The 20,583-nt window shown below is 39.6% G+C and overlaps 2 protein-coding genes across 2 annotated transcripts; one reads left to right on the top strand and one right to left on the bottom strand.

Moving 5' to 3' along the window:
- Positions 1-996: 996 nt before the first annotated feature.
- On the top strand, positions 997-11,307 carry LOC128302105 (dystrophin). The gene is made up of 18 exons (XM_053038833.1): positions 997-2,140; positions 2,293-2,383; positions 2,467-2,587; positions 2,686-2,819; positions 2,908-3,001; positions 3,088-3,168; positions 4,371-4,818; positions 4,896-5,047; positions 5,126-5,385; positions 5,476-5,709; positions 5,796-5,929; positions 5,999-6,228; positions 6,303-6,812; positions 6,882-7,463; positions 7,534-7,662; positions 7,925-8,036; positions 8,113-8,415; positions 8,823-11,307. Exons 1-18 carry the CDS (start codon positions 997-999, stop codon positions 8,918-8,920), a joined length of 4,857 nt encoding a protein of 1,618 aa, XP_052894793.1. The 3' UTR covers positions 8,921-11,307.
- Positions 11,308-12,277: 970 nt separating this feature from the next.
- LOC128300458 (IDLSRF-like peptide) lies at positions 12,278-16,553 on the bottom strand. The gene is made up of 4 exons (XM_053036521.1): positions 16,102-16,553; positions 15,861-15,989; positions 15,573-15,771; positions 12,278-14,304 (listed from the first exon to the last, which is right to left on the bottom strand). The coding sequence occupies exons 1-4, from the start codon at positions 16,220-16,222 to the stop codon at positions 14,157-14,159; spliced, it is 597 nt and encodes a 198-aa protein (XP_052892481.1). The 5' UTR covers positions 16,223-16,553; the 3' UTR covers positions 12,278-14,156.
- Positions 16,554-20,583: the final 4,030 nt, after the last annotated feature.

The raw sequence follows: 20,583 nt of genomic DNA, 5'->3' as shown, positions 1-20,583 counted from the left end.
AAAAATTAAATAGAGATTCATAGCGATTGAGGTGATACGATTCATTTTACAATTCTCCCTAAGCACAGGAAGCCTTTGGAAAAGGGAACAATCTGAATGTTTTTTTTTGTTGGTCCGACTGTTGAAGCGGATTTCGTTTAGGTTTGTTTCCCTAGTTTGATGGGATGCATTGCGCATGTCCTTTCGTAAGCCGCTTGCAGGTGGTTCGCTTCGTTTCTCCATATCGGTTGCAAGCGAAAAGGACTGAGAGCAAATGGCCGTGGCTGTGTCAGGAGTTAGTGAAAGATTTCAGTTCTAATTTGCTAGCCTCTCCTATTCATGGTTTATTTTGTATCTTCGAATAATTATTTGCTACTGTGTAGGAGAATAGTATAAGGTAAGCAAGTTGATTTGATTAATTGTGTAATTGATGCAGAAGGATCGTACGTTTGCTACATAAACGCTGTTGCGTTTCAATGCAAATCAGTGTTAGAAGGATGCAAGTGGAAAAAATACATATCAAGCACCGATCGGAAAAGCCGACGAAAAAGTGTTAAACTCTGAATCGTTTCCTGGATTCGGTGAAGCTACTTCATTTGTGCGTTGGTGTACAATAATCAAATGCATTTTAAGTGGAACGTTCAACAGTGCAGTGAGAATAGTTGGTTTAGGTGTGATTCTTTCATCTGGGTGTTCCATCCCCAGACAACCCTTCAAGCGCAAATGATTTCAATCATTAGCACAATGTATGCATGATTGTCCGGTATAGTAGTGGCCGTATAAGTTGCTGGAGAATCTTTGTTACGCACATCCAAAGTATGATAATAGTCCTGCAGGCTCTTTTTTTCAATTTTGTCGAATAACACTAGCTGTTACCAAAGTGAAAGGAGCCCTTAAAACCCTTAAAACCTAAATCTAAAAAACTTAAACTGCTTGGAGACCGGTGACGTGCTGCATAAGTTCATGTGACTGCAGCGAGCGCAATTTGTTGGCATCAAGGAGAAGAATTAGCTTACAATGGAACAACAGCAGTCCGTCGCCTTGAAAGAGACCTATACACGCCCCGCTGGAGTAGAACCATCCAACTCGCATCTATTTCGATCCAGTCATGCAAAACCGCCTGAAATTCCGGTCCGAGTCGGTGCAGGGAGTGTTAAAGCACCTGAAATACCTCCGAAAAATCTTACGAAACGACCAACCACTATCGGTGCTTCGAACAAGGATGAGAACATCCCAAGCGCTAGCATGCTATTATCACAACGTGTTGCACCAAACCGTGCGCCTCCATTGCCACAAAAGTCGTCCAGTATTGCACAGGGTAGCTCTAATAGCACAATTCTTCCGCCCGCACCACATCCCATTGCTCCTGGCGTGGGAATTGCAGCTTCCCCGGCGACTGTAACGACCGCAGCAGCATCGTCATCGTCATCCGCCTCAGTGAGTGGTGCCGTGGCTAACAGGACGAATGATGCATTAGGCAAAGAGCGCTCATCCGCAACTAAAACGACGACAAAACCTACGAAGCTGGAAGATTATGGATCCGAGGATGCTCTACGTGGGATTGAGAGTGGTTTGCGAAATGTGGAACGTGCCATTAAAGAGCAGATGAGCCTACGATCTTCGGTGGAAGCTGAAGAGCAGCAGAGCATCGCACATCCGGTGAAATTCGGGCGACTAGAGCTAATGGGTAAACATTCTAATTCAATGGGATCGGCCACATCGCTGGACAATCCTTTCGATGGACCGGGTACGACTTCAGGTATGCTGCAAGGGTTTAAGTTCGATCGGTTCGATCAAAACCCAAAGCAAATGGGATTGGAACGTGGAGTAAGCATGGAGAAGTTGCGCTTCGACGCTGGAGGGTCCGGATCGTTTCATGACCATACCACGAATGGTATGGAACACGGCATACCGCAAAGACCGATGGAGCATCAGTTCCGCTCACTGGATCGACACCTTCCGCTTGAATTACAATACGGAAGCAGCCAACAACGGCAAAGATCGCAGGAGATGGAGTTTATCAAACAGCAGCTTCTTCCCGTTATCGCTCGTAGTAAGGAAACGAACAGCTTGAACCGTCAGATGGGATTGTCCAAGGACGATCTTCGCACAAGGCGGCGTTCGTCGCATGATGAGAGTCTGTTTTCAATTAACAATTCAGGTAAGTTATGGACACTTATTTGATATCATACTGATTCTTTAAAAAGTGAAATTGTTCGATCATCGAGTAGCATACATTACGTCTCTTACTTAATATATCGAAACGCAAACAAAAGTATTGTTATCCTGAACATTTCATTCGATATTGTCTAGCTCCACGCATGAAAGACCAATGGGAGGATACAAACCAATCGGTAATGCAACGCAAAACCCAACTCACCGCAATGCTCGGGGACTCTCAAAGGTACATGCAAATTGTGGAATTTGTTTGTCCGTCGCTTGTAATGTGATTTCCTTTTCCATGGGCATGGCTCCAAAACTACACAGATACGAAGCAAAAAGGCTAGAAATAGACGCTTGGTTAAGCAGAATGGAGACAATAACGGAACGGATGGGACCAGTAGCAACGACGGCCGACGTATTAGACATTCAGCAGAAAGAGCAAAAGGTATTGTTTGTCAACATGGATAAAGCAAACCAAACCCGCTGCAAAGCAAACTGGGTTTACACGTGAGAGATGCTAACCGAAACGTATATCTCATTTAGTCCTTCCATGCGGAGCTGCATAAATTTAATCATCAAATTGAATTATTCAACCAACTGACCCAGAAACTAATATCGGTATACCAGTGTGACGATACATCGAGAATTAAGCGAATGACCGAATCAATCAACCTGAGGTAAGTGGTATCTGGGCGCGTGTGAGCGTACACATTTTATGAAACAATTATTAAATCACATCATTTCGGATATTTCGCCTCCCATTAGGTACAATAATTTAAATAACTCCATTATTTCGAGAGGAAAACAACTTCATGCCGCCATACATTCATTGCAAACATTTGATCGTACATTTGAACAGGTAGGACGACGTCATTTATAAATACGGGAGTTTTGCTAATTCAAACCCAAAATTTATTTAATCGAAACTTCTTCCGTTTTTCACAGTTCCTCGGTTGGCTGAGTGAGGCAGAATCGCTATGTGAAAACACGGAATCGGAAGCGGACAGGAATCCACACTGCTTAAAGGTACGAAGCTTTTTCGTTTCTACTCATTGGACATTTTAATGTTCTGCAGTGTGTTCGATAATTGAAACACCAAACAATCAATGTGAAAAACGTAAATCAATTTCAATCAATCGATTGTGAAATTGTACTAATATCAAATGTCTTAACATCAGCGAATATATATTAAATGGTTCTCCCGCAATTCGCGATATGAGTTTATACGGGCAAATATTTGTCTTATTAGCAAATTATGTATGATCATCAGCTATGATAGAGAGTATGAGTTGATTGTTTCGCTGAAATCTGTTGCCAATATGACAACGATTATATCAATCATGAATCAATACATTTAATTTCAAACGAAGAGAAACTTGACATCCTGACTGAGCAAAGCCTCCAGATTTATTCACAAATCAACTCGTCGCATTTAAGACATAAAGATCCCTTTTAGCTATGAAATGAAACGGTATGAAATATGTTGTTTGTGTACATTGGTAACGTGGTTGATGATAAAGGGGAGCCAAACACGACAAATTGGAAAAAGTTTTGTAAATTGTTCGTTGGCTCTGCATAGATTGTGATCTCAGCTGTGTAGCTACACAGCGATCTTGACTGATCAATGGGTACGCTATGTAATACAAATCGAGTGCACTTTGCCACTTTTCGAAGAACACTGTTCCGCAGCCTTCAGTTGACAGCACGCAAGCAGAACTGTCGAAATTGCGACACAAAATTGCTGCTTGGGTAAAGGAATGAAGTAAAAATGATGAAGTGAACCGAGCAAGAGTGATTTGTCAACAAAGACGGGAGTGAAATTGATAGAATTATTTTTACCTTTTAATGTGCTATGATTAACATTGTTAGCATTGTGAGCGAATCCAGTGAGGCACTATACTGATCTAAGCCGCGTTGTGGGGAAAAGCAACTAGAGATCGTGGGTAATAACAGACCGCAGCATCAATACTTGCAGTGGGTGTTGGTGGTAGTTGCATATCGTATTTCACCTACAAGATTTAGATCGGGCTCAACTTATGATGTAGAACATGCTCATGCGCAGACTAGTCGGCACACGATCTTGCAGTTTTTAATAATTCTAGGTGTTTGTGCGTGTCGGTCGTGAATGATATTTTTCACTCAAATAGGAAATGGTATTGTTCGGCCACATCATTCACTTCAGATCGGTCGATCATGTTCATGGTGTTTGTTTTTTCTTCTCATTGTAGGATTTGCAATCAGAAATCGACGCAAACCGGAAGGTATACGAAGGACTGGACAATACTGGACGTAAGCTGCTGCGTTCACTAACATCACAAGAGGATGCTGTAATGTTGCAGCACAAGTTGGACGAAATGAATCAGCGTTGGAACCATCTGAACTCGCGCAGTGCCGCCATTAGGAACCGTTTGGAATCAAACTCCGATCATTGGAATGCTCTACTGCTTTCGTCTCGCGAACTTACGGAGTGGGTAATTCGAAAAAATACCGAACTCACCTCGATTGGATTCGGCTCGATCAATGGCGATTCCAACAGCTTGCAAATGCAGTTGGATGAGCATAAAGCATTTCGCCGCCAGCTCGACGATAAGAGGTCTATAATCGAGAACAACCTAATGAATGGAAGACAATACATATCAAATGAATCGCCACTCTCCGATACAAGTGATTCCGAAGGTACGTGTGTGAAAAGAGTTTGTAGATGTAGCATCCGTTAAATGTAAATCGTGTGACTTTTCCCTTTAATGTCACAGCAATTGATGAAACTATGTACATTTCTACCGAAGAACAAAATCGCATTCTGAGCCGCAGCATACGCCGGGAGGTGAACAAACTGTCGGAACAATGGACACTGTTGATTGAAAGGTGCGACAAATGGAAGCATCGACTGGATGAAAATATTACTGTAAGTTAGCCTTTCGATTAATGACTGCCGATCCTGGATAGTCACTAATGTGGGATTGACTGTATGTTTTTTTTTTAGAAAATGCGACAATTTCAAAAAATTCTCGAAGATTTAAGCTCCCGAGTAGCGTCAGCTGAAACAATCACCCACTCGTGGACAATTCCCGCCCCTGGGTCGGACACTACCGAAGAGATGCAGCATTTACAACGCTTAAAAGACAAACTTACCACGGCTAATGCACTGCTGGATGACTGTAACGAGCAGCAAAACTTTTTCTCTTCCTGTCGTGTAATCGTTCCGAGTCCGTATTTGGCCAAGCTTGAAGATATTAATACACGGTGAGTCTCAAAAACTCCGTACGATGCTGGTTATAGATATCGTGAAACGTGTGACATGTTTGTTCATTTTGTTTTGTGTATCCCAAACAGCATGAAGCTTTTACATATTGCTGTAGAAGAACGGTTCAAAGTTCTGCAGCAATGTAATCAAACGCATGTTGGTGGGGAAGATGGTATGCTTGGAAGTCATCATGAGGAGGGTGGAAAATTCACCAAACCTCTTCACATTGCTGCTGGAGGTACCACTGTTCCAAATCTAGAAAAAAGCGTCCAAATACCATGGGAACGTGCAGTGACACCTGCCAATGTGCCTTATTATATCAAGTAAGATTAGCTAGGGATATTTTGTAATTCTATCCAACGTTTTTCAATCAAACGTTTTCATCCAACGACTGTTATCTTCTTCACAGTCACGAACGTGAAAGCACACATTGGGATCATCCAGAAATGATAGAGCTAATGAAATCTTTAGCTGATCTGAATGAAGTCCGATTTTCCGCTTACCGCACTGCGTTGAAGCTCCGCACTGTCCAGAAAAGACTCGGTGAGTGTTTGCCATACCATGTTATATCAGTTCGGGACTTATACTAATTGAGTTTGAATTCATTTTTAGCTTTCGATCGTTTGAACATGAGTGTTGCCATCGAAATTTTTGATCGATATGGTTTGCGGGCACAGAATGATAAACTGATTGATATACCCGACATGACAACAATTTTAAATTCGTTGTACACAACGCTGGAACCCAACGATCGTGCAGTGATGTTAGATTTGGCTATCAATTGGATACTCAATGTGTATGATTCTCAGCGAACGGGACAGATACGGGTACTCAGCTTCAAGGTAAGTTGAACGAGAAAAATTGCACTTTCTTGGTTGAAGGTTTGGATTTTAAAACAATATGTATTTCGTGGCAGGTTGGATTAATTTTATTGTGTCGCGGGCATCTGGAGGAGAAATATCGTTATCTCTTTCGGTTGATTGCTGATCTGGAGAAAAAGGTAGATCAGCGGAAAATGGGGCTACTATTACACGATTGCATACAAGTGCCCCGTCAGCTGGGGGAAGTTGCCGCCTTTGGTGGTTCCAACATTGAACCTTCAGTCCGATCGTGCTTTGAACTTGCTGGTGGTGTTAGTCAAAATGGCGAATTGTTAGAAACGGCAATTGAAGCGCAACACTTTCTCAGCTGGCTCCAACATGAACCGCAAAGCATTGTATGGCTTCCTGTGTTACATAGGCTTGTGGCGGCTGAAACTGCGAAGCATCAAGCTAAATGTAACATATGCAAAGAGTACCCGATTGAAGGTTTTCGTTATCGTTGCCTGAAATGTTTCAATTTCGACATGTGCCAAAAATGTTTCTTTACTGGGCGCAGTACAAAGAATCACAAACTAAGTCATCCGATGCACGAATACTGCACAACGGTGAGTACGGATGTAGATTTAGGTTGTTGTAGATCTAATGTTTCAATTTTGTTTGGTTTTGTTTGGCAGGCGACATCGACGGAAGATGTAAGAGATTTCACCAGAGCACTGAGGAACAAGTTTAAAAGCCGCAAGTATTTTAAGAAACATCCTCGCGTTGGTTACCTTCCCGTACAAAGTGTGTTAGAAGGTGACGCACTGGAAAGTCCCATCCCTAGTCCACAACACGGAACTCACACACTGCAGAACGATATGCACTCTCGGTTGGAAATGTACGCATCCCGTTTGGCACAGGTGGAATGTGGAACTCGATCCAACTCCACACCCGACAGTGACGACGAGCATCAGCTGATTGCACAGTACTGTCAAGCGTTACCAGCAGCGAACGCTACCGGAAACACAACGGGCAGCGGCGGTCCCAAGTCCCCGGTGCAGGTGATGGCTGCAATGGAAGCCGAGCAGCGAGAAGAGCTGGAAACTATGATAAAAGAGTTAGAGGAAGAGAATGCAAATTTACAGGCCGAATATGAAAAGCTTAAGGCAAAGAAAACGAGCACACCCATCACTACACCAGATGAAGGATATAAAACTCCGACATCTGCATCGAATGCTATACTTTCATCTGTCACACCGACTTCTACCGGTGGTTCGGTAAATAATGAAAAAAGCGGAAAAGAAAGTAATGAATGGCATCTAAAACTCCTGGTTTTTTGTGTTGTAGGATATGGTCACAGAAGCAAAACTGTTGAGACAACATAAAGGACGATTGGAAGCTCGAATGCAGATATTAGAAGACCACAACAAGCAGTTGGAAGCTCAATTGCAACGCTTACGGCAGCTGTTGCATGAGGTAATTGCATACGTATATTAGTCTCTCTCTCTTCTTGGCGTAACGACGACCTACTAGGTCATGCCTGCCATTTCTTGCTACTAGACTTATATTACCACGTAACCGGATAGTCATGGTCCATGCAACGGGAGATTGGTCTGATCCGTTCGTATGAAGATCGGCGCCACTACCATGATGCCATTGGGCAGCCCCAACATATTTATATTATTATGCCTAATTTAAATTAATTGACAAATATAATTTTCCTGTTATGTTTTCATAGCCAACACCTCCCAAACCTCAAACGCTACAAACTAGGTCCGTAACAGCATCCCAACTAAATACCGATTCGCCGGCAAAAATGCAACATAATGGACATTATGATCAGAAAATTCGTAAGTTAGCAATTACTGATATAACGCTTAAGTCATAAATAATATACACAATTTTACTAATACATTTTCATTGCAGCATCTGAATTGAATCAAAAACCTACATCTCTGTATGGTCCCGTCGGAGGAGGCAGCATGAATGGGTACCTTTCAATGGCGGGAGATGAAATGCGACAACGGGAACAGTACAGTGTGGATGCTTATGACAAAACAGGGGCCGGAGTTGCCGCTGTGACTAATGCCTTTTCATCAAATAAAGCAGTAGGTTCAGCTGGAGGCGTTGGTATGGGTAGTGGAGGCAATGGAAGCATGATGCCATCGGAATACGGGATGGATGAGCGACCGCCTCCACCACCGCATTCAAGTTTGTTACACATGGCCGGTAAGTATGCGTACATTTGGGTGCAATCAATTAACATATCAACATTTACGAAAGGCTTTCTAATCAGCTCATAATTGCAAGTAAAAAAACTCATATGTTTTATTTTCATGCTGCATTTTACACTGAACATGTAATTTATTGGTTGGTTGGTGGCTTCTCTTCACGCGCAATAACACACGTTCGTGGCTGACTGTGCCGCTCTGCCTTCGTAACGCCCTGCAGGAAGAATACAGTAAATATAATTACCTACCCAACACATTTTTTACATTACTATCAGCATCGCATGGTTGCTTTTTTAACGGCAACGTCTTTTGATAATATAATTATTGTTATACATTTTTCAAACGCATTCATTCTCATTTCTAACTTTTCTTCCATGCTCTTTACCGACAAATAAATCCACTCAGACGACCTCAATAAAGCCGTAGAGGAATTGGTCCACATCATGACAACGGAGTCGAAGGATGAATTGCAACACGAGAGCACAACGGCAACACTGCAATAAACAATAAGGTAGATTGGAAGCGACAATCGCTAAAAAATAGATTGTTAAACCAGCAACTATTACCCAATTCGTAATTCGATCGATGTCCTCCAAGAAAAAAAAACATATATAGTCATGCATATCTTTTTCGTATCATACAGACTACAGACTATTGGAAGAATTGTATAGTTTACTTCTAGTAATTGACATGTGTACTTTGAGCACAGATGGTTCGCAAGGACCAATTTTACACTTGTAGCGATAGTGTTCGTGTTTCACAAATATTTATATTATTATTATTGATGCAATTATGATATCTATCATTACTATGAAAATTATCTATAGTACGACCGTATATACATATACAATAATATACCTAACAAATATGATGCATACAAATCAATAATTTAAACAAGGCTACATTACATACCTTCTGCTAAATAATCATTCATATCATATGTGGAACAATGTTTACTCACAAAACATAACAATCAAAACAAGCTATAACTAACCCAAAAAATGGTAATTTTTCTTCTAATTGTACTGGGCGCATTCTGGTATGTTATACATTATTTTTACAGCACGAACAGAATGTAAGGAAAGTACATTTCGACATTGATTCAATTCACAATCATTTGAAGAAGCTACTGGAAAAGGGAAGATAGTTTATGTTGCGAAGCATTATCAAATCTGAAATATTAACATTTTGAATTCCATTCATAATGACAAAGTTAAAAGTTATGAAATATCATATAATTCTGATAAATCATAGTAGCAATCTAGCCACATTTTTAACTTTTTATATTATACAACAAATCATAACGGGTGTGATTATTGTCAACATTTTTTTCCAATGTTTTTTTGCGAATCTTGATTTCTTAGGTCTAATTTGATCCTTGTTGGTCCTAAAATAATGCCAGCTACAAAATAACTGTACTTGTATTTGTTTCAATCAAAATTAATGCAATTAATTGTTCTTGCAAAATATTTTTGTATTCTTACTAAAGTCAACATAAGAATTGATCTTATGAGTATTAATATCAAAGGACAAAGGAATGCGAAAAAAATGTATCCATGCAGAAGAGGATTTGGCGTAACACATATTGAAGAATAAACATCGAACGGTCGTAGAAAATTTGTATTGCTGTAGATGATTTATGTTATGTGGCATTACAACGGTATGTTGTCCCGGTATCGCCCCAACATTAAAAAATATCATGGTCTACACTGACAAGCATAATTATATCATCCGGAAAAAATACAGTATAAAGTAGAGAGTCATATGCCTGTTTTCAACGAATTTTGTACTAGGTCGTTTAGTTATCGACATAATATACATATCAAAGACACAATAAAAGCAGGAATACAGCGTAATCGTACGACCATAGGCACAAATGGACTAAAATAAATCCATTGCTCGTACTCGCATTAATTTCATTGAACATGTTGCATAATGTTTTATCAACTTACAAAAATGAAAACAACCAAACGAAACAAGAAATAATATGTTTCTGTTATCATACACTGATCCATTAACATTATTGCCCAACATGACTACTAGGAAAGGACACATTGGATATCATATCGCATCCCGTTTGTTAGCAACCGTGAGCACAAATTCTACTGGTTATACCACATCAATTTCATCTCGGAACTAGTGCAATATAGTAGACAAATTAAAAACACCTTCCGTGTAGATGCAGCGTTATTAAAGCATACAACTCGCGTATTAATTACACTCTTCTTATGACTTGTAGAGAAAAGCATAACTTTCTCCATTACCGTTACAAGTGAAGTATGCTGCATTGCGTTTTCTGTAGAATGTTCGATCGAGCAGTGAGCAGCAGTTTCCAGCAAATGGACAGGGATATATATCAGCAGCACAAACTCGTTTCCTAGCCGAATATTTGAAGCGTGCCGTGGAAGCTCTATAGTATTAGTATACGGAAAGGAGCTATGCAACAGCAAATAGATAAAAAAAATCATAAATCATTCTGTACTCATAACTGCTTCGACAACAACAACGTTCTTATTAAATCTATCATTCTACTACAAACACAACGTAATCAGCAAAATAGATAAAATACTATCGAACCACGGCTTGTATACACTAACCATCCTTTAAGCAATTAAGGAAAAACAAGAGTTTCCGAGTGAGGAATGCGCTATCATTCGTAGTACCATCAAGTTGTTTAATAACTCGATTAGGTGAACCTTGAGTATGGAGTTAAAGAAAAGCAAAAGGAACGAAACTAGAGCATAATTAAGACGCTTTTTAATATATAGCAAACGGCAGTAGCGGTGCGGTGCGCGGTGTACAACTAATTATTCAGGCATGATAGTTGTTGGACAAAATGAATACAGGAAAGATTAAATAAACAGGCAATGATGGAACGAAATGGTTTATCTATCATTACCTATCAAATTTGCGTATGTTTCATTTCGTTCAGAGTATTTGCGAAATAACTGAAAATTGTACTGTTACAATCGTACATTAAAAATGGTAGTGTAATTTGCATTCAGTAGAGTAATTTGTTCGTGCATGACGTTTTCGCGTGTTCGGATTAGATTGTTCTAACAGACGATTTATTTGGTTATTATCATAAAGGCCGATAAGATTGAAATTAATATTAAGTGCTGAATTGAGGTCATCCGTATTCAGATTCTCCTGTCCTTTCAAAAGGACACGTATGCTATAAAACCAGCACTTTTGGCAAAATTACGTCCTTCGCTAAGGTTGATATCCATCTCCATTTCTAATAAATAGAAATGTTTTGTCATGTGGAACTCGTGGTCTTCTACCGGAAATTGTCGCGTCCATCAAGAAGTATCGCGCCACGTATCAGGCACGTAATCCGTGTCAGTATGTTGTCTTTTGGTCTAATCTGGTTTTATTCATCATCCAAAGAAACACTTGGGGAGATAGACTGGCTGTTCCCTGAAGGTTCATCATGACCCTCAAATGCTACGCACAGCATTTTTTTTGGTGAACCTCAAAAGGAGATTAAAATTAATTCGAATAATTTGCAAACCAAAAGCGAAGGATTGTTTGCTACAGGCCACGTGAAAACAGCACCAAAACCAGCGAATTCCTGTGCCGTAGTTTTTTTTATGTTGAACGGCCGTATCGATTTATTTTAGCCCGGCTCGGAGCCGGATAGTCACTCCTTGCTACGGGAGAACGGTCCGAAACGGATTTTGTTGTTGGTATTGTATACCATTTTTGCTTGAGCTTCATACATTCACGAGATGATCAACTTACTTAGAATGAACTCTTTGAAAGCAGAAAGTTCGAATTCTTCGAGCAAATGTAAAAATATATATTTCAAAAAGTAAATGCAATAAAAGAACACATTCAACGCCACAATTGACACAAGATACCGGTATAGATATATTTTCGTTCTTTTCTTATGCTGAGCCCTAGCACGGTTCACAATTGCATGTGGCCTTCCTGCTGATTATTTGTTGTACATGCATTTTTATCCTGCAAATTGATCAATCCACAGCATGACGTACATGCCTTGTTCACCTGGATAATATAATCAATGATTGTTACATTTTACATACATTTTATCAGTTTTTTTTATCAGTGTTCATTTATGATGGAATCCAATGGGTCTAATGGGTGGACGTAGCTGTGTTGGTTATGTGGCGACTTGTGGGTATGAGCAATTTACGTGAGACTATATATATATATAACTTTGATGTGATCTTCGGTGAGCTACTGTAGTAAATATGTGAATGAGATGCATGTGATGTGTTAGGTGTTTGCTGGTGAGGAAGTGTACAATTTATTTGGTATTACCATTTCAAAAATCAGTTCTCTATAAACAGCTCGGTAGTGATCGTTATTTTGATGGTAAGGTTTTTTTTTCTCTCGTAAAAAAATTGATATGTCTTTGGGGTTTGCTTTCCACATTACTTGCGTCCGTGAATTGTCTTCCGCTTTACTCTCGCGTTTGCGAATTTGTAGTCCAGGTTCCCTGCTTTTCCCACTCAGCTCAGGTGTCACAATGTTCAGCATGGTGATAACCACGCACGCTAGCATCCATTCTCTTCCCATCGCTTGTTGCGCGGCATTATCTCAGCTTCAGCGTTATTACATGATACATAAGGTACATCTCTCCACCGGCGGTGTTATCATCGTTGGTTGATATGTTTGATTTGTTGTGTGCATTTTCCGTAAGATTCTGGCATTGGTAAGGTAATTAGCACACACTGGCACACACTCACACACATTGGTGTGATGATCATTTCGACTTGTGTATACGTGTATAATGTATAATGTATAAGCATGCACGGGCCTCTATAAATATAATGATATGTATTTTATGACTCTGTACTCTGTATCCTCACTTGATTTGATCGATTGCACTTCGTTTTGTAGGATTCTTCCTCCCTTTTCCCCTGTTTTCGTCACTTTATGACACGTTCGACACATTCGAGCATCTCGAAATGCACGACAAGAAACGGAAATATTACAATTAATAAAACACCTGGGAAAAGATATATCTTAAATAAGCTAATGGACGTGAATTGATTCCGTTGGTCACCCAATGCTAGTTCATTTGTTGTGCGCTTGCTTGCTTCTGACAGAACAACCGTCTTTGATGGTTGATGTTCGCCATACGCATTGCTTGCCTTTCAGTTCCTCTTAAAGAAGTTGCTACTATGCATGATCCTATATCACTGATGTAGTTGTTTGTATGGTAGTTTCCCTTCTAAATGCAACGATATGCTTCATTGAAGCCAAAAATGCATCCCACTATAGTAGAGGCTTCGGCTAACGACGGATACGTTGGGACATGATTTGTGTCAGGATTGTGTCAATTGGTTCAAGTACTGCCACTCGGCGAATAAGAATAGTTGCTGTTTCACCTTTTTGCTGTTAAGTAAAGGAGCAACCCAAACCAATCGACATTTGTTAGTATACTCATATTCCAACGTTGAATCGTTATGGTAGGCTCTACTCTTTTTTCTAATCTTTGCCTAAACATTGCATGGAACGGTTGATTTCAACGGAGGAGGCCAGAAGATCGATTGTCCAGATGATTTTAAATAGCTCCAATTTTGCATTATTTGCATTAACATATATGGCATATACGGCATTTCTGTGACCGGTATTACAGCTACATAAATTGCGATGCGTGCTAGCTTAGTAGGTGAAACCTTCTGGTGATCCAAGGTAAGAATAGATCTGCGGTGTTAGTGGTACAAAATAATAGAAGCTACTGCTATACGGCAGCTCAGACGATACTCAGTCTAGGAAGCCTGTGTTGACGAGTTTCTCTAGGAAAAACTTGACGTCGCCCAGCTCCGAGTCTTTGATACCGATCGATTTCAACATGCCCAAATCGCCGTTCTCGACTGCCATGAAAACCGATCGTAAATGCTCGAGGTCAGACCTAGAAACAAATTATGTACATTAGCGGACATTTTATTATAAAGAACACTCAATTGTAACTAAACTAATGTATGCTTCAAAATGATCTGAACCAAGTCGTCAATTAAACAATACTTTATTAGTTTGACCTCTGTTATCAGCTTTACCTAACGTTGATATAATAATATATAATTGATATAATACACAAGGAGAAAATCTAGCACAAATGGAGCGAATCCCCAAGGCGTCGGTGTAATATTTCAACATTGAAGAAATGGATATTGTTATACAAAAGCGTCATTACAGACCTCCCAGTACCGTTATCAACCTCCAGAAAGAGTAGACAAAATTGCAGATGAAAGACTTCTTACCGACGAATCACAAAATTTCATTTCGGAGTTATTAATGGACTATGTGACCTATGCGACTTCTGACAATTACGGTTGAACGGATGACCAGAATCTACACGTCTTACGCGAAGGAAATAAATTTGCAGTCGCACATCATTTACCCAAAGAAATTCCTTCGAAGATCCAAGGTTAAAGAACAAATAGAACTTCCCTATTAAACTTTGGGACGAAATATCTACCGTAAATTGACCTTTATCAAGAAGTAGCATGCGATGGACCAAAATTATATCTTAACTACTATTCCAGGAATCGCTGGAGAAGATGGTTTGGCTAAAGTTTAATTATGTTTACCATCTCGATGTCCTAAGACGCGAGCAGCGAAATAGTTTTGGACAAACCTCTAATGTATATTTTGCCACAATAATTTTGAAGCCATAATCGAGAAACAGCCGATCATCAAAGCCTCAAATCGTTTCATCGACAATTACAAGTATTATAAAAGAAGTTTGTGTAGATTGCAAAGGTCCGACGAATATTAAACAATGATAATAATAATTATTATTATTATTACTATAATGATAATCCCCTATAAGGATCAAAAAGGACATCAAAAATCCCCTATAATAATAATAATTTTTATAATCCCTACAGGTCCTACTAAGCGCAGGCATATGGCTGTTCAACAGCGTGTTTCATCCTCTTCGGTACTAGGTCGCCCTAGAAGATAAAACAGTAGTACAACCCCGCATTGTTAGTAATAAATTAAAAACTTTTAGCAGTTTTTGTTCGAAAACAATGTTGATTTGTTTTACGTATCTGATGTGGAAAATGAAAATTACACGGCATTAATAACCCATTAACAGTAATTATTCAACAGCAATAGCTAATATATAAGCCATATAGCAATCGCAGCAAGGTGAATTGATAAGCGTGTACTAACCTCATCAGATGCAGAGCGGCCCCAAAATCTTCGATGGTTTGCGATTCACTGAGGGCGATGGCCACCTTTTCCACACCACCGAGTGGTGCTAGTGCGTCACGCGCTTTACTGCCGAACAGTTTTTCCAGATAGTTAGGACCGTGCGATGCCAGTAGGCTTTGCAGGAATGACGCTGTTTCTTCTACTGGTGGCCGTTTTGCTGTTAGTAAAGGGTTTCAGAATGTTGTACCTTACTCAAGGATACACGCAACAACAGTCCTCGGTGTACGATTCCGTCACATTACTTACCCGCTGTACAAAGACGCATATCTTCATCGTATCCGTCGGAGCAATCGGGCGCACCGTCGCAAAGGTACTGTATGGAAATACAGTTTCCATCACCAGGGCATTTGAACGGTTCGTACGGGTGGCAAGCCTCTAGCAAAGGGAAGAGACAGTGAAGGTCGGAAAATGTTTCAACCAACATTACTCGTAAACGGGGTGGACGCCCTTTTTTCGTTGAAGATTAAACACTGGAACACCCACTCACCATTGCGCTTCGAAACAGCTGGCAGATGGCCGTAAAGCCTGCTTAGATCGATTCCCAATATCGCCAACGGGAGCGATAGGAAAAATACATTTCCCAACCACAACCAGTTTGTAGGAGCCATGATGAATGGGGCTCTCTTGTGGAGAGAAATCGTCCCACTGTGTATTTAAGTCACAAAACTTTTCAATTGCAGTATAGTTTTTGTTCGCTGCGCACAAAGAAGCACTTCCCACACAGTCTTGGAACAAAAACCCCTACTGCAGAACGGCGGGGATAACGTCCGGGGGGGTTTTGTCGGGAAAGCCCGCGATGCCTGTATGAAAATCCCTCTACTGCCCGTCTCGTTTGCTAGGTGTAAAGTAAGTAAGATACTACGCAAAATTTTCAACTAAACATTGAACCTATTTAAACAGCCTCCAATCACGTCGGACAACGAAAGCACTGTAACGCTGTAAACTATACATTGAACTTGTGCGACTACGCGAAGCCCAAAATTTTCCTGCCATACAACTGGGAAAAATGTCAGTGGAAAAACCCCACCCTGGGAGCAATTTTTACCCCGCAACTACCAGTTTCACTACGTTTCACACCGACACAACCCACAAACTGAGTGGCTCTCTCTGAGATTTTATGCCCATCCCTGTCGTACATTCAACTGCTTTTATTGCCTTCTCGCTCTGCATGAACTTCCCAGGGAGCATTTTTTAACCCGCAAATAACAGCCCAGTCATGCGAGGCAGTCACATTTCTTTCCCCATTGATAAAGTGGCACGTTTTATCATGACATCTTACTCTAACACCATGTTGCTATCCCTTTTCTGGTCTTGGGTTTTATGCGAAACTGCGAAAATATCGAGCAAATCTTTTCCAAACGAGAGTAATTTTGTGTAAAACATCAAAAGTGGATCAACTCCTTACTAATTACCATGCATTTTTTCAGTTTTACATCGTTTTCGTGTGAAAATCCTGAGCAAAACACCGCGCCGCCACCATCGGGTGCAACTTCAACACAACACTTAAGACCACCATCGCCATGTAAACTAGTGCTTTTGGTGCTTTAAAACAAAGTGATAAATAAATGTGAATGGAAAAATTTATTAATACTTATTTATTTATATTTCCATTATGACGGCCGAGGGCTGTATGATCGACATATTTTGTCGAAATTGCATGACCGTGGGCATTTTCTCCCAGTTATGAGCCTTATCCTGTGCTTGCTCGGTTGTTTTATAAACAAAATTTATTAATAAACAGTAAAGAAATCATATAATTATTCTTGATGTCATAATGATAACCACTTAGGCCTGTTACCGTACCGAAAAAATACGTAGCCCGAGGCAAGCGCATACACACGCAAATGCACGACACGCCACTCGCTTCAATTTGGGCTAGTTCTCTCAGTGACGTCATTGATAAAGGACCCCGAAAGAAGCCGAATAGTTTCCATACAACTTGACAGCGCGCTTGCCAACAGGTTTTGTTCTCATAGCTCATAACGGGCTTATTCGAGCTATGAATAAAGCATCGGTATTCAGATGTGTGTGGGTCTACGCTGAGTTGTAGCAAAAATACGATCCAATGCAAAAAAGGGGTTGGGGGCTATCAAGTATCACTCTCTGGTGCCTCTGTGAGCGCCATTATTAGAGAGTGAGATCCTTTTTCTCCATACACTATTTGCTTGGCGTTAATGCTGTAATGAAAAAGAACGTCAAATGACTTAGCTGGTGGTTTTAAACAAAACTTCAACTTTTAAGTATTATCAAATACTATTTCTATTCGAAAGTAATGGATTTGGGGATAAAGCTTTGCAAAAATCATTTCAAGATGAAAAATCATTAAAAATAGTAGATTTCTTATTCTTAATCGCTTTGTTTGTATCGATCACTTAAACTTATTTTCTTAATTCTCCAAATTTCTTAATATTCCAATTTTTAGAGTTAAAGTGTTGTCAATCGTTCTTTGCAATCAATGTTTTGTAACTAAATAATAACTGAAGTACGATGAAATGTAGATAATGCAACATCGAAATTGCACACCGCTAATACTATGAAGCGGGACTCCACAGTACGTTGCAAAGGTCAATAGAGCAAACATCGCAATAAGCTGGTCAAATTGGTTTCCTATTCGGATAGTGTTTTGATCAGCCAGCTGTACAAAAAGGTCGCACAAGCAGCAACACGCACTGTGCAATGTGGCACAGGCAGCTTTTTTGGCCAATAATTGCGCTTGCGCCTTCAAAGTTGAATGAAAACTACGGTCAAATCATGCCTTTTGATTATCAGAGTTGGCAAAGCTGTGGGAGCAGTGAATGGCGGGTTATTTCTCATCATCTTCGAAACGTATTAGCAGAAGAATGGTCGAATAATTAGAGGTTCTGAATCAGAATGTATATTTGATAACACGTTTTCCTGGCTTCGTGGAAGTGTGGTATTGCGTTGAAATAAAAAAAATATTGCAAAATATTCGATTCATTGCAAATGCACAAGGATATATATCGATGAAATGTTGAGTTTGACACCCCTGTTCACAGCAAAACTGTTGTGACGTCAATGATGTATCATGAAAAATTTAACTAACCGTTGTAGGGTAAATTATTTTTAAAACATAGCATAAAACATATAAAACAAACATATGGAATAAGGAAACATTTTATCCCTATATTTGTTAGTTGAGCTGGATATTACCGTTGGATCAAAACCTTGTACTAAAGTTATTTACATTTCGAATTACAGGCTGTCCCCGAGATAGGCGGGTTCGGAGATTCGCGTATTTTTGAAATTTGGCATCAGAGTTATTTTATATGGAAAAATCTAAGCGAAAAGGTGAAAGCACACTTTGAAGTATAAAAGATTTTATTTCCGGATTAGACTTACGCGAAAATGCAAAATATGCACATTTTTCCCGGGTTATAGCGGTCCACAACAATAGGGTGTCTCGGGGACTGCCGATATAGCGATTGCAAAGTTGGTAATATTTATATGATTGTATGATAATTATGAATATTCTCTAATGTCGTTTTTGAAGCGCTTTTGAAAGTAAAGTTGAGTTATTTTTTTTATTTTTTATTTATTTTTCCATTATGACGGCCAAGGGCCGTATGATCAATAATAATATTATAATAATAATAATATTACCTGTACTGTATGCTCAACGCTAATAGTAATTGATTTTATTACGTTGAAACGAAACCATTGCTTGCATGCATTCTCAATATATTGTCATTTATTGTTAATAATTAGCCATGTATGTAGTATCATTATTCATCAAATTTAAATAGCTTAATTTGATCACATCAATTTATTTCATATTTAAGTTTATGCTTTCTGTTTCTGCTACTGAGTTTCTGTCTTTAAATTGATTTCACCGTTCTGTTTCGCATGACTCTTTGTTCAAATCTATCAAGCTTGTTGTGTTTCTCGTTGCAAGGTTTTCCCGAAAAACGTGCAAAAATTCACTTTCAAACAAATGTTGATGAATTTTAATTTTTTTTTTCATTGTAGTTTTATTAAGATACTTTATCTGTTCGAGCTATACACATTGCTTTTAGTTGGTAAGAGATAGTTACTGTTATCAGAAACATTGAGAACACACGAATGTTAAAAGTAGAAATAGAATAAAATTAGCAACTGGAAAAAGGTCACTAGGACAAGCGTATTACAACAAGTGTGTTATCTGATATGTAACAAATAAACAAAATGTTGCACGATATTGCTTTGTTAGGGAATTTTCCCTTTCCCGTTCTTTTGTAATGTGTAATAAATGTTGCAATCCGTCTTATCAGTGATGTGTGTTGGTGCAAACGTTATTTTTCACAATCGCGCACTAGTGGCTCGCTTGCGAGGTGCTGCTTCTCATAAACCATGTCCAGGTCCATGTCGGTGAGTTTGGCTGCAGGTCAGCAATGCAATTTTGTTCGTTCGCGCTTGGTAACATCGAAGGACTCCGTCCGGTCAATGTATCGCTTGTGTCGGGCATCACCTACAGAAACAAAATGAACGTGCGACGGAAGGGAAATTGATTAATAAAATGGATATATTAAATTCCGATATCATTTGGAATTGAAGGATAAATGCAAATAAAAAATCGTTGAACCTAACTCCTTCTGTGGCCAATAATTTAAAGCTACGAAACTTTTATGCTAATTGTTTTGTTTAAATTCCTCCCAACGTTTTGACCACATTTTTCACATGTTTTTAAAATTTGAGCAAAATGTCTTCTTCTGCTTCATCGACACAACAACCTCAGGAGCCATTTCTGGCTTTCTGTAATTTTATTTTTACCCGCTGCCGGATAGTCAGTCCTGCTTACGGAGGATTGGTCCGGATGAGTTTGCGGACCTGCCCTGTCGTGTGAAGACCAGCACCAATACACTACACTACCCCAAAAAATGGCGTCTAGACGATTTAAAAAATTTGTCCAACACTCAATTCATAATAAAATCTATTATGCCAGGGGACGGTTAAGTCTGGCTCGCGGGTCAAA

This window comes from Anopheles moucheti, chromosome 3 (assembly GCF_943734755.1).
Source record: "Anopheles moucheti chromosome 3, idAnoMoucSN_F20_07, whole genome shotgun sequence".
Classification (NCBI taxonomy): Eukaryota; Metazoa; Arthropoda; class Insecta; order Diptera; family Culicidae; genus Anopheles; species Anopheles moucheti.
This window is presented reverse-complemented; position numbering and strand designations above follow the sequence as displayed.